The following is a 14,799-nucleotide window of genomic DNA, read 5'->3' as shown; positions in this document are numbered from 1 at the left end:
TTTTATTTAGGCTGGTGTTACTGTGAATTACGATTATTTATATAGGAATTTACGTTTGAAATATTATATTATTGTGCGCAGTAGATTTGTAGNTTCAAACGTCTTTTATTAAAAAGAAAAGCACTTTTTTAAATACACATCAAATATAGAATTTTATTCGATAAATGCAAATTAATTTTCTTGTTCCTGTACATTTTTTTAACGCATACGAAAATAATGGCTTTTGCTACCACCCATCATTAATAAATTGAAACCTAATATTTTTAATAGTGAGTTGTGATAGTTATGAAGAGTAAAAACAGTAGGAATATTTACAAGAAGAATGGTGCCCTAGAAAAAATGAATTTATCTTATTTACGAAAGGTAAAGATTTGAACATATAAATGCATTATTTGAGTGGTTTCTCGAATTTATTGATATGACCGAAAAGGTTAAAAACATCTCAGTTAAAGACTTTTAAGGGAGCGTTTTTTTTCTAAATTTTAAAGAGTATTTCTCTGATTACACGGCCCACAACATGCAAGTTGTTTCTACGATCATCGCTTATGAAATAAAATTTGAGAATCCTTTTCAAAAACAAGTCACAAATCTACAGTAATAATTGCAAATTAATGCTTGAGGGAGAAAAAAAAAAGCAAAAGCGTTATCAATCAACAAAGAAGGCGAGATGAAAAATAGCAAAATTTGTTTGATTACTGAGAGGCGAAAGACTACCATTGGAAACAACTTTGTTTCATCCTGCGTATTTCCTGAATAGAGATTCCTAGGATTTTGACAGTTTTTGTCTTAGCTTAAATATTCGTTTTAGATCACTAATGTGCATATTTTTTTTTCATGAATTAAATTTTTCTAAAAAAAAAATACACAGAATACTCACTAATTACAGAACAACCTATATATACAAGAATACAACATGTCATTAATTAACTAGGGTAAACTAATAATAATAACGGTAATTTTTTGTGCTTTTGGCAGTAATAACAAATGTCCCTAATTGTATCATTTTAGTGACGTGAAAGTAGAAATATCCATCAATAAATCATTCAGTTGAGTGTTAAGTGCCAAAAGTTTATCTGTAAAAAAAAACAGGACTTAAACAAATATATTGCCAAGTACAGTGAGCAGTATAAAGCTTTATTGTGGTCAAAAGAAATCAAACCAGCGAACCTATATTTCAAGATGGATATTCCTATTTTCATATAACTTTAAATATATACCTGATGACGTCTTAATTCCTTAAAAAACAAACATAAAATAACATATAAATAAAAATTACAGTATTTTTTTATTTACCCTGGTAAAACTCTTGACGTTTAGAAAAAAATATAGTAAAATTTAGTTTTTTAAAGCATTTTTTTATTTGTTTTATTAAACCTCTGACAATGAAGAAAAAAGAATTTCCTTTTTAAATACCATTTCGGTTTTAAAATATAGAATACTGTGAAGAAAAAATTGTGATAGTGGAAGCTGTCTTAACTGTCTATGTTGTTCTAAAGATGACTAGTAAGGATGATAACGGGTCTGTGCAGAAGAGTGTGAAGAATCACGAGGATAGTGTGCCGGATAATGTCCAGGAAAAGCTGTAGACGGAGATACATAACTATGAGCTGGATAGGTCAAAGGTATAGAAGATTGTGAAGAAGACGATGGATTGAGTTGCGATGATTGCATGTATCCAACATGTATTGCTTGAGATGGTTGGATACGTTGACAGGAGGGATAAGACGACCAACTCGATCTTCCTGAATGCCTTGAAGAGCTCTGCATATGAGCCAATGGCCAATTTCTCTCACATCTATGGTAACCAGAAGTTAAAAACTCATTTGGATTTAGGTAGGAATGGTGATAAGGTCGGGAAAAAGATGGAGGAAATGTAGGCGTAAATGATGAAGTACTGTTTTGTACGCAATCCCGAGATGGCCGTTTCATACGCTTCCGTCTTCGAAAATTGTTTCCCTCAAACATATTATCATAAGTTTTATCGAATATCCAAAAACTTCCTTTCTTTTCACCACCACCTTCTCTTGGCACTCTAACAAAACATTTATTTAAACTTAGATTATGCCTAATGCTATTTCTCCATCCCTCTTTTCCATTATAATAAGGAAATTTTTGTAAAACATAGCTGTAAATTTCTTGAAGTGTTAGCTTTTGTTCTGGAGACTCTAAAATTGCTTCACGTATCATCGCTACATAAGAATATGGAGGACGATCTTGTGTGGAAGCATTACAACCACCCGATGATTGTTTAGATGTAGTCAAATTTGTTATACTCAGGTTTGCGGGTTTACTATCACTGCCATATAAATTACTAGAGTCAGTTATACTCAAGTTTGCAAGTTTAATGTCATTACAAAAAGGATTTCCGACATGAGAAACACTAAGATTAGCAGGTTTCATTTCATTATTAAACGGATCAGTCAAGTGGGTGATACTAAGATTAGAAGGTTTCAGATCTGAACTAAAGGGGTTAGAAATATGGGCAGTGTTTAAACCGGGTGGTTTCAGTTCATATTGATCTGACATGTGGGTTGAATTTGTGCTTTTTATATCTCCATCAAGAGGGGAAGTATGTAAGTTGCTGTGAGACACACTGTTTTTTATTCTAGTAGATATATCATCTTCACTATCTTCAGAAAAGTCTCTTCCTTTTCCTGTTAAATCAGTTTCGGAAGAATTGCTGTTATTTATTTGTACATGTCCTGTTTCGATAATATCAACTGGATCATTATTAACAGGACTCTCTGAGTCAGGGTGTGAGTGCTGTGTTCCTTCACTACAATCATTACTCGAATGTTTATTAGGATGAGGGTTGCCATTTGCGCTTTCAATGTCAGGATTGCAGCTCGACATATAAGATTCTCTTGTTAAATGGGGTGGTTCTAAATCATCGATTGTGGAAGAGTTTCTGCTTTCAGACAGCATTAAGCTGTAAGACACATAACTACCACTGTTTAAGTTACGTGAAGTGATATTTCTTGATCGACTGACAGCAGGATAAGGTCTTAAGCAGTCTTTGGAGTATCCTAAAAAGAATTTAAGTAGTTAAAAGTTATCTGAAATTGTGGACACATTTTATAAGCATCAACCATTAGAGGTGTTTTGCATAACAACGCAATTTCAAAACATATTATTATTTATTAAATAATCACAACAAATACTTATAGTTATAAATGCTTGGCTTGATACTGTTGCAAACACCATAAGAAAAATAGATACTCCTTTAGAAATAAAATAGATTTTCTAACCAATAAAGGCTATTATTCCATACATTGCAATACTTTATGATGGTTAAACTATAAACATTACCTAAACGTAATTTATATAAAATTATAATTATATTTGAAAGTTTCATATGCTATACAGAAACTCGAAAATTACGTTTGGTGCTTCAGTTAAGTTGCTAACCGCTTTCCAGTCACCTTCAGGCATGCATTTTTTAGAAATTAATAGTTTTGTAAATCACAACTAAATTAGATCTAAGATAAAATTTGTATATTTCAAATAAAAAAAAATTAGGAATGAAATATTTTAGCTAAATAAGCAAAAAAGTTTATGTTCGTATATCTATGCTAAGCACAGAGTCAATAAATAAAATAGTGATTTGTCCTAAGTAGGGATATTATTTTATACTTAGTCACAATTAAAATGGATTTATAACAGTAAATTTATAAAGTATTACCTAAAACGTAACTAGAATTCAAGTTATAGTGCTAACCATTTGCTTCATACATACATTTAGTGAAAATTAATAATTTTGTAAACTTCAGATAAATAAGACTGAAGACAAAATTAATATATTTCGATAATTATAAGAATAACGAATTAAAACTTTTGGCTGAATGAGCAGAAGAGTCAGTATTTCTATTTTTAGTATAAAGTTTATAACATAAATATATAAAGCTTATTTTTTAAAATCATTAACTTTTTACAAAGTCTTTTTGTAGTATAAAAAACAACATTATTTAACATTTTCCTCAATAAATATCCTACAGGTATTGATAGAGGGTTTTCTTAAGGATAAAAACTTTGGAAATTTTTTTTGTTACATGATTCAATTTATTTAGATTTATTTGTTTTTGAATCAATTGAAACCAAGAAATTTTTTTTTTCTATTTTGTAGACCAAATGTAAAAAATGTTTAACTATTTTAAATGTTTAGTTTCTCGTTTTACAATTTTATTGTAATTCTCTTACTTGCAGATGATTTTAAACCTTGCTCTTGCTTGTAGTAACTACAGTCTGGTGGATTTTCATAAAGCGTTCCGGCATCAGGTTTCGGTTGAAAGCCTAGAAAAAGTTCAAATTTCAATTTATTGACGGATTGCTGTCAAAAATTACAATTTATATTTGAATACAGTGTAAAAATGTACATTTTTTGGACAATACGATTTTCATGTTTTTTTTTAACGGAAATATTTCGTTGACATCTTAATCAAATTGAAATTTACTCACATGGCTAGAATGTTGTTTTTTTATCCATTTCTTTTTCATGGATCTATCTTTTTTTTTAATCAATAAATCAATTTTTTACAGGATAACTGAGCATATGAAAAAAAAAACTTTAGGTTGAGTTATGAGTTACAGCCTGAAGTGTAAAATGTCGTATATTAGGTTGATAAATGACTACCTCTAAAAATACAAAAATATATACTTGAGGTTACAAAATAACCTAAGGTAGAACGAGGAACACCTCAAGTTAATAAGAAATACCTTTCCAAGTGTCAAAAAATAAACTTGAGGTTGATTTACTTAACTGGCATACCAGAAGCCGGAAGTGTAAATTGGCACATTGGTAGATAAATAAATTCCTCAACCAACTTGATAAAATTCCTCAACCACTTGAGGTTGAAAAATAATAGTCTAAAATACAACATCGAACACCTCACGTTCATATAAAACAACCTATCAAACGGTCGAAAAATACACTTGAAGTTGATATATCATAATTTGATAAGTAAAATGACGCCCCTTAAGTTGATAAAAAAATACCTGTACAAGCATAAAAATATATACTTGAGGGTGATATATAATAACCTAAGGTAGAACATAAAACACCTCACGTTAGTAAAAAATTACCTTTACAACTGTCAAAAAATACACTAGAGGGAGATCCAGAATAACTGGAAATGTTAAATGAAACACCTTTGGTTGTTGAATAAATACTTTCACAGGTGTAAAAAATGCACTTCAGGTTGATAAGTAATAAACTAAGGTTGAAAACGAAACACCTAAAGTAGTAAATATCTACCGCTTCACAGATGTAAGATGAAACACCTCAGGTTGTTACATATATACCTTTGGAGGTATTCATTTGCATCCTTTTCAACCTAACGACGTATTTAAATAACAACCTCCTTTATACATTTAAAAATACCTAAATTTTTCCACAAGGGTTAAACTTAACCTGCATAAAACATCTGGGTACCTGACGCCGCTTGCGGCCCTTTTCCCATTCATCTTGAGCTTGATCTTTGTGGTGATTCGATGAGGTTGTGGAATGCAAATGAAGTAAAGGAGTATTCATGTGGATCATTGAGGTTCTGACTGTAATTATACACAGTAGGGTGATAAGACTGACTATATTGTAAAAGTATGAACTTTAGCTAAGCTGATATGATGAAAATGAGGTTATGTATATGCTATTGATATCGGGAATATGTGATGCATCACTGCAATAGTATGCTGCAATTGGTCTGATGTTCCTGTCTTCAGTTAAATTTTGAAATAGGAATATTTCATTGAAATTGGCTGTAGAGCAAGAGGTGGCTTTTTCGTAGAATTTCTTATTTAATTTAGCTATTTATTTTAAGGTCATGGTGTATTAAATCATTTCGTTCGAACCATCTGGCTTTTGTTGTCCTTCTTAATATTTCCTTCTGGCAGACTATTGATTTATTTAGTTGAGTTTGTGTTATATTTGTCAAGACTGGTGAAGTATATGTAAGGATGGGGCTTCCATAAGGGTTAAATAAGATTTCTATACTAAATCAATTTTCTACTGGTTAAAAAGTGGTATGTACTTCCAGCTTTCTCTTTTATTTCTTCAAATTATTGTTTAAGGGGAACACTTAAAAGATTTGCCAAATTGTAAACTTTGATCCACTCAATATTAATGAAATCTGTGAGTAAACCATTGCTAAAGTTCCAATGAAACAATAATTAAGAGTTTCAATTAACTAAGTTCAATTATCATATCTTCTATAAATTCAATTATCTTATCTGTCTCATAAGATACTAGCCGCCTGCGAGTACCATCTAATTCACCTACGTGTTGTTCTCCATGGTGCTCTACGGATGCATGAATTTAACGCTTCCTGAATTCAGCATTTCTCTGAATCCTCAGCATTATTAGTATTTAAAATGCTACGGGGTCACGTGATACTTACAGTCTGGTGACAGATGTAGCATTATTAGCAATGTTTATATTCACATTTCAATGCTATTTTTAAAATTGTTTTTTAATATAGAAAATAGGTTGTCGTGTTGATCTATCAGTGACGTTTACAATGTACGAAAAACATTACAGGATAAATAATGGTTTTTAATAATTGCTTTTGTTGAAGTATTTTAATTCTTGTTTCCAGAATTAATTGTATGATTTAAAACAAAATAAAGAATTGCAATCCGTTAATTGATTGATGCTTGATTCATGATTGATTCATTTATTTTTTTTTTTGTTATGAGTTTTGTGCGAACAACATTACTTATCAGTCACTAACTAATTATCGAATTCAAATGATTTCTTCTACAGGGTACGTAGGTAAATTTTTCAAAAAAAAAAAAGAAGTACCTTTTAAGAATTTTTGAAGCACTCAAAAAATATTTTTGAGTACTTAAAAAAGTATAATTAGGATATACGCGTTAATAAATTTTTTCCTTCGTATTGTTCAAAGTTTTTCATATATATATAAACAAAATGCAAAATATAATTTCAATTTCTATAGTAAAAATTGAAATGATTTAGGATATTTGTTTATGTGAGCTAGAGCATTTTTAAGATTTTGTTAATAATGATTGTAAGCACATTGTCACAGGTGACCTTAACCTAATCAGAAATAAAGATTAAGAAAAAAATATCACATAAATAGTATTCTTGCTTCAATCAGTAAGGATTTAGATTGTTTTATTGCAAAATGCTTAAGAAAATTTAATTAGCCTCTAGAGGGATTTAGTGAATGGAAAATTTTTTTTTTTTAAATGATTTTAGATTAAATTTTTTGAATTTTTTTAGATTAAATTTTTTGAATTTTTTTAGATTAAATTTCTTGATTTTTTACATAGAATACCAGGGTTTTGATTTGAGTTCTGATATTATTAAATTTATCAAGGAAATAAAATATAATTTTATTATATGTGTAGTTGACAAAGCTTCCAATAATTTTTGCTTTATTTGCGAAATTGTTTTAGACATTTAATGAGTAAAGAGTATGATAACAATAATACTTTTGTCAAAATTAATAATTCTAAAAAAGAAATTGATAATCGAATATTAGCTTTTTCCAAGAAAATAGGTTTAAAAATAAATAGCATTAACTATCCTTATTTATTTCCTACAATTAAATTCCACAAAACACCGGTTGAATTTAGATTTGTAACTTGCAGTACTGGTGTTATAATTCTGTTTTTGGTAAAAAAATTATTAATTATTTAAGCATTACTTTAAATAAAATTATTTCAAATGATAAGCATTTTATTATTAATAACAACCAAGACGTTATTAAATATTTGAATTACAATAATATTAATACTGTTCTTACATGTGATTTTGAAAATCTTTTCACAAGTATACCGCACAATAATTTAAGGAATATTTGCTTGGAAAATTTTGATAAATATTTGAATAATAAGGACATTAATAAGGAAGACTGGATAAACTTATGTAATATAAACATTTCTGAAAGTTATCTTTGTAATGGTATTTGTTTTTAAAGACAAATTCAAGGTATTTCAATGGAGAATTGTTATTCAAGTACATTTGCTAATATTTTCTTGCATTTTTATGAACAAAAATTTTTACAACATAATTTATTAATTGGATTTAGATTTATAGATAATTTAATAATTTTTGATTGTATGATTTTGATTTAATTAAAGATATTTATCCTAAAGAACTAAATTTAATTAAGACTAATTCAGATGAAAATTGCGCTTATTTTTTAGATCTAGATATCAAACTTCATAAGCAAAAAATGTTCAACGGATTATACCAGTGTTTCCCAAAGTGTGGTACGCGTACCCCCAGGGGTACGGGAACAGTTCTGCTGGGGTACGCGTTCTTCTGCGAAATGTTTTGCAACAAACGAAAATTTCAAAAACTTCTATTTAAAAACTAATCTAGCTTTATTACTTTTAAACTTTTATTTAAAAATTTACGATTACGTATTTTTCTATTGGCTATTTTTTGCTAAGTCAACAGTTAATAATTAATAGTGTCAACAGCCAGTTGTGATTTTAAACCTTTGTGTAATTTTTTTATAGTAAAAAAGCATTCTTTTTTTTATTAGTGGTACACAGAGTTACGAAAAATTAAGAAAGGGTACACAACAGTCATAAGTTTGGGAAAACACTGGATTATACGATAAAAGAAGAGATTTGATAAAAGAAGAGATTTTAAGCTTGATGTTATTAGTTTAACACACTCATTCTTAAAAATCTTAAAGTAAAGGTTGGAATTAAAATATTTTGATTGGCCAAATTATTAGATTTAAATTTATTTGAATTAATAAAACAGATTTTCTTTCAGCCATTGGGAATTTCAGGATTACATTGGAGAATAATAAATTTCCTTTTAATCACTGTAATTATGATATTTTGATTCAAAATATTTTAAAGACGTTCAAATAATAGGCCTATGAGGTGATATTTAGGATTTTATGTTCTTGAACCATATAGATGGCAGCACCTTTTTACTAGTTGAAAATGTTTTTCTGTTTTATTTTTTCAAGATTTTCAAGAAAGGGGTCAGCACTTGATATATTTCTAATGTTTCCTCATAATTTGGCAATTAATATGTTATTTTGATGTGGCTACTCTAACTGTAACTTTATCTTTATTTATTTTTCTTATTTGCGGACTTTTCTTATTTTGTGTACTTTTAAGTCATTATTAAAGACTTACTTTGTGATTGTTTGTCGTTTATTTATCATTGCATTTACATTTCAATTTTTCTAATTGCTTTTTCTTATTTGATTTTACATTATGGGGCCTCGGGGCACTGTCAGTTTTTGGTTTCACCACTGACAATAGAAAGGCTCCCGTGTGTTAGCAGGGAGTGTGTCCCCTGATGAAGTGCTATCCTGCTAACACACACATCTTAAAATTTTTATAATTTTTGTTTTCTGCTAGAATTTTTATCTGACTTTATAAATTAAAATAAAACAAACTTGGATATAGCTGCTTTCAGAGCCTTTCTATTTTGACTTATTAATTATAATCAATACTTTTAACTATCAGAATTTGTTCAAAAATGAAAAAAAAAATTATTTTTCTAAAAAAAATTTCTTTTTTTATCAATAATTGATAAAAATAAAATATATATGAAAAAAACTGTAAAGCTCACAGAATGAAAGTGCAAACGAAAAAAAATACATATTTGAATTAAGGAAAATTCATATGGTTTAAACAAAACCATTCTAAACAAAATGTAATATGTATTTGATATTATACTACAGATTTTATTTCTATTTCTTGAATTATAATAGATTTTCTGAATTTTAAGTAGGAAACGTTTTCTTTATCATTTTTTATTAACAAAATCACACAACCTAAGCAAAATTTGAAACAAAATAAATTGCAAATAGTGAGCAGTTCAAAAATTAACGTTTTCCACCAGTTTTTGAAATTTTCAGGTTGCAATAACATTTTATCAAAATATCAGGATTCTAAATACCACGTTTAAATGGATGGCGCTAACTGCCAAAAAAAAGTCTGAAAAATGACTTATATTTCATCGTAAATCGCACAAAACGTATCTAAAAGTAATTATGTGATTATTTAAATGAGCGATTCGAAACTCGCTTGCCGTAATAACATCATAGTTAAAGTAACGGAAAAACATTGCAATAATTGGAAAGTAATATATATAGTCAAACCTCGCTATAGTGAACACGGTATATAGTGAACTCCCGGATATAGTGAACGAAATGTTCGGTCCCGTGCTTTGCTATACACGTATAATGTTATTTTTTGTGGATATAGTGAACCAAAAAAGCGAGGAAGTTGGATATAATGAACTTTTTTCTGTCTTCGACTGAGTTTTTTCTTTATTTTTTTGTAATAATTTTGAAATTTCTACTTCAAAATAAGTACATATACTGATTTTTTAAACCATCTATAGAAGGGAATGTAGCGATAAGCATTTTTTCTTGTTTGCGTCTTTTATCTCACTTTCCCATCCCTAAACAAACCAAGCAGATGTTTCCAATCCCAGGCAGATGATGCACCTGTAAGGTGTCAGTGAGATCAATATGTATTTTCTGTCAAAGGGAATGAGTAATTATTCATTATTGGTCAAAGAGTTGGACACTAATATGTGTTGATAAGGCCCTCATTTCAACTACTTTTTGCTCTCAATTCAGTTTAAAAAAGCTTGAAAACAAGTGTCTCAAATTTAACTATGGCGAACAGTAAACGTAAAACGTTCTCCATTGATCATAAAATAGGCAAAATCAGAAAAATTTGATATTTTCAGGGAACATAAATGATCCAAATCTGCAGTTTGTAACATATGGAAAAATAGGCAATTAATAATTTCTGCTCATGAAAAAAATTTAGATTGCAGAAAAAAGTTGAGCAGAGCACAAGGATGTTGAAGAAGCATTACTGAAGTGGTTCACCATTCGAAGAAGCTGCAATCTTCCAGTATCTGGACAAATGTCGATGAATTTGCTAAGCGATTTTGTGCGACTACTTTTATGTGCTCGAATGGCAGGTTAGACAGGTTTAAAAAGCGGAATAACAGAAATTCAGGAAAAATTATCTGACAGTCGGGAAGTGTTTCCATTTCTGATTGTGCGGATTGCTCATAAGCTAAAGATTACTAATTTTTTTTTTTGTACGCAAGACGAAGAGTAATGAAAAATAACGCATTTTTTGCAACTTCATAATATTTTTCAGTCATTTATTTGAATAATGTGTAATAAAACGGAGGAGTTTGGGAACCATTAGTTAAATATCCTGCGTAACGGATATAGTGAACTCCCGGTTATAGTGAACCGAAATTTCGGTCCCTTGAAGGTTCACTATAGCGGGGTTTGACTGTATAAATATAAACATTGAATTTATTATGAAATAAGGGCGAATAAAGAGCTTTAATAAATAATTATTTAACTGCGTGTATTAAAATTCGCATATCGTAATAAAAATCAGAATTTTTAAAGCATCGAAAAAACTACCGAAAAAAAATGATTAAAAAATAACTTAGATCGGCAAAGACAAAGCACGTTAAAAAGCGATAATTTAAATTTGCAATTTGAAATTTGCATGTCGTAATAATATAGTAGTAAAATACTAGGTTTTCAAAATCACGTGGAAAAGCGTAACCATAATTGCCCTTAAAAAATTTTTTTTTTCTTCAGATTTGCGACGAAATTAGCATAAATAAAGCACGCCAAAAAGTGATCAATGAGATGCATGATTTTTAATTCACGAGTCATTTACGATTAAATCGGTATTTTGATGTTTGATCCAATAAAGTTAGTAAAAAGTGATCACTCAAATTCAAAATCCGTGCTTTGTAGTATCGTATTAACATTGGCTTTTTTTTTTTTAAAACCGTAAGGAAATTCGTAGCAATGACCGTTAAAAAAGCAATCGAGAAACAACACAGATTTACAGTAGAATAGAATCTGTGCAAATAAAGCTTCAAAATATTCAAAATTTTCGTCATTTTTTATTTTTCAAAATAAATTAAAAAAATCATTGTCTGCAGAAGATTCCGCGGGTGCACTTCTGCGGTCGGCGGGCCGCATGTGACCCGAGGGTCGTAGGTGGTTTACCCGTAACCTAAGTTACTGCGCTATGCATCAAAGATCAGAGCAATTCAGAGAAAAACTAAGTGTTCTACTAAACATATTTCAATAACTACATTACACCGAAGAGCCATTACATTATGATCACCCTGCTAATAACATGTGGGGACCACCTTTAGCCCTCAAAACTACCAGCACCCACCGTGGCATTAATTCCACAAGGTGCTGATAGGTAGTCTGAGGTATCTGGTACCAAGCGCTCACCAACTGGTCCTGAAGTTCCCTCACATTGCGAGGGGGTAGCGCTGCAGCACGAATTTGGTTTTCCAAGTAGGACCACAAATGCTCTATTGGATTAAGGTCAGGTGAATTTGGGGGCCAAGACATGACTTGAAAGTCACTGGAATGTTCCTCGAACCAATCCATGACGATTCGACCCTTATGACATGGTGCATTATCCTGTTGGTAAACACCATCCCCCGCAAGAAAAACTGTTGCCATGAATGGGTGAACCTGGTCTGCAACTATGTTCAAATAGCTTACAGACGTCAGGGATTGTTCTATGAGGATTATGGGTCCTAATGTGCCCCATGAAAACATTGTTCCTGGGCGAGCCCATTATTATAGATGGAGGGGGGTCATAATGTAATAGCTCTTCGGTGTATTTCCAAATGTTTATCATAACTCCATATTTTCAGATTTGCGAGTAAATTAATTTATACAGAATGTTGTATATATTTAATGTTATTGAATAGAAAAGTTATATTTATGACATATTCATTTCTGAATAATTTAAAACGTAATAATTACATAGTATATATGTTTGAATTTCTTTATCATTATCATTAATGCTTGTATTGTATTGATAAGAAAAATTGCAAACATCATTTTTTCCTTCATATCTAAATATTGCACATTATTTTGTCCGTGTATCCATATTAACTATTTTATTATTTACTCTATGGTGGCAACATCTAGTGATGAATTGACTCCATAGAGCAGCCAGTTGGAACGCGTACACAAAATCACCTTTTCATGATTTCACTTAGTTTTCCATCTGCACTAACTCATCTCTAACTGGTTTAATAGACAAAGAGCAGGGATAGGCAATGCTGCGCCAAACATTTGGAGGATATTAGAGAAACGGGTCATTTAGCATTACTGTCATTTGGAATAATTACCACGATAGTTACCTATCATCGAAATAAAGCGTTTTTTAGTTTAACTTTATAATTTGACATGAAACACGAGATTCAGCTTTAGTGGTTGAAAAGTGTGATCTTGCATTTTTTTCAATTACGGAAATTATCCAGATGGTTAAAAAATTGCAAAATAACTTTTTTTTTAAATTTTTTCTTTTTATCTGATCTGATAAGGTCGAACACGTGGTCGAAATTTAAGACTTTTCCTTTGTGGCAAATTCTTATTTATCGTAACTTAAAAATCGGGGTGCTTACGCCAATAATTATAAAGTATCAAAGTGAAATTTTTGAATCAAAATGAAAAACAAAATATCAAATTTTTGTTGAATTCATAGGGTGGAGTGTGTTGCAGTTATCATATTAAGAGTGGTAGTTTTGAAACTGCCACTGCTAACCAGATCTATTTTTGAAACAAATAAATAAACAATACTTTAATTATAGTAAATCAAAAGTACAAAGAAACGCAACAATTACATTGTATCGTCGGATACAACTGCCCATTTTGTGTCTTATTGAATTGCACACGAATCTAAATACAGTAGGGAATCGATTATCCGGAGCGATCGGGACCCTCGCTATTCCGGATAACTGATTTTTCCGGTTTTCTGAATCGCTACAAAAAGCCGTTTTTTTTATTGTTAAACCCAACTAAAAAAATAATTTTTTTTTGGAAATAATCTTAAAAAGAAGAAAAAACGATGGAGTAGTACACTAATGATTATTTCCAAAATGATGGTAAGGTATCTTCCAAAAAAGAAACAAAATCCTAGGAGGAAAAAAAATTTTTTTTTTAAAAAATGGCGGGAAAATTTATCGAATTTCGTTCCGGTTTTCTGATTTCCGGATAACGGGTTCTGTACTGTACTAATAATTTCTAAAACATATTTCATTATTAATCTAGTATTTGTGTACGGTTTCCGGGTTTTTGGAACCATGAAATGACTATTGTTACCTTCATTAGTCTTCGATTATCTTTTAATTATTTAAGTTTAAACTTTACCATTAACTATTTAATCATCTTATTAATAGAAAAAGAGACTTCGCTAAACTAACCGTGATCAGATTTTTAATAATTTTCTTTTATTTAATATGCAACAGGCCATCATATGTAACACACAAAACACGACTAACTTTTTTTTAACTCTTAATTAAAAACAGATCTGGCCCAAAGCCCCACTTACAAAACTATCACTTTTAATATGGTAACTGCAACATCAGTATTAGTGTCAATTACTATAATTACTGCTAATTACCTCAATAATTACTAGAGCCCGGATTTTGATGACCTAAAAAATCTCAATTAATGCCCTTAAAAAGTTCAAAAAATGCCCTTAAAATGCGAAAATTGCGCTAAAAATGCCTTATGACATGACTTAAATAGAAGTAAAAATATTGAACTAAAACAATGTTTTACTCTTTAAAATTATTATGAGTCGTTTCAAAAAATATAAAGCAATGCAATACTTGTTCTACGTTCATTAAAGTTTGACAAATATGTTTTATATCCAAAAATAACAACAAAAAAAAGGAAAATATATTGACTCCAAAACATTTTCATTTTGTATAGAAACTTAAATGAATATAACAACTTCCATCTCATAATATTACTAAATATCAGAATTACA

At 29.9% G+C, this 14,799-nt stretch overlaps 1 protein-coding gene across 1 annotated transcript in view; it reads right to left on the bottom strand.

Moving 5' to 3' along the window:
- Positions 1 to 95: 95 nt before the first annotated feature.
- Positions 96 to 14,799, bottom strand: part of LOC107455310 (uncharacterized) — a 142,023-nt gene continuing 127,319 nt past the window's right edge. The window contains exons 6-7 of the mRNA XM_016072820.4: positions 4,198 to 4,290; positions 96 to 3,026 (exon numbers count right to left, since the gene is read on the bottom strand). Coding sequence (XP_015928306.2) covers positions 1,501 to 3,026; positions 4,198 to 4,290 — 1,619 coding nt within the window. The 3' untranslated portion in view covers positions 96 to 1,500. The remainder of the gene's footprint in view (positions 3,027 to 4,197; positions 4,291 to 14,799) is intronic.

Source organism: Parasteatoda tepidariorum, chromosome X1, assembly GCF_043381705.1.
Source record: "Parasteatoda tepidariorum isolate YZ-2023 chromosome X1, CAS_Ptep_4.0, whole genome shotgun sequence".
Lineage (NCBI taxonomy): Eukaryota > Metazoa > Arthropoda > Arachnida > Araneae > Theridiidae > Parasteatoda > Parasteatoda tepidariorum.
Note: the sequence above shows the minus strand (reverse complement) of the source record. Positions and strands in the feature narration are given on the sequence as shown.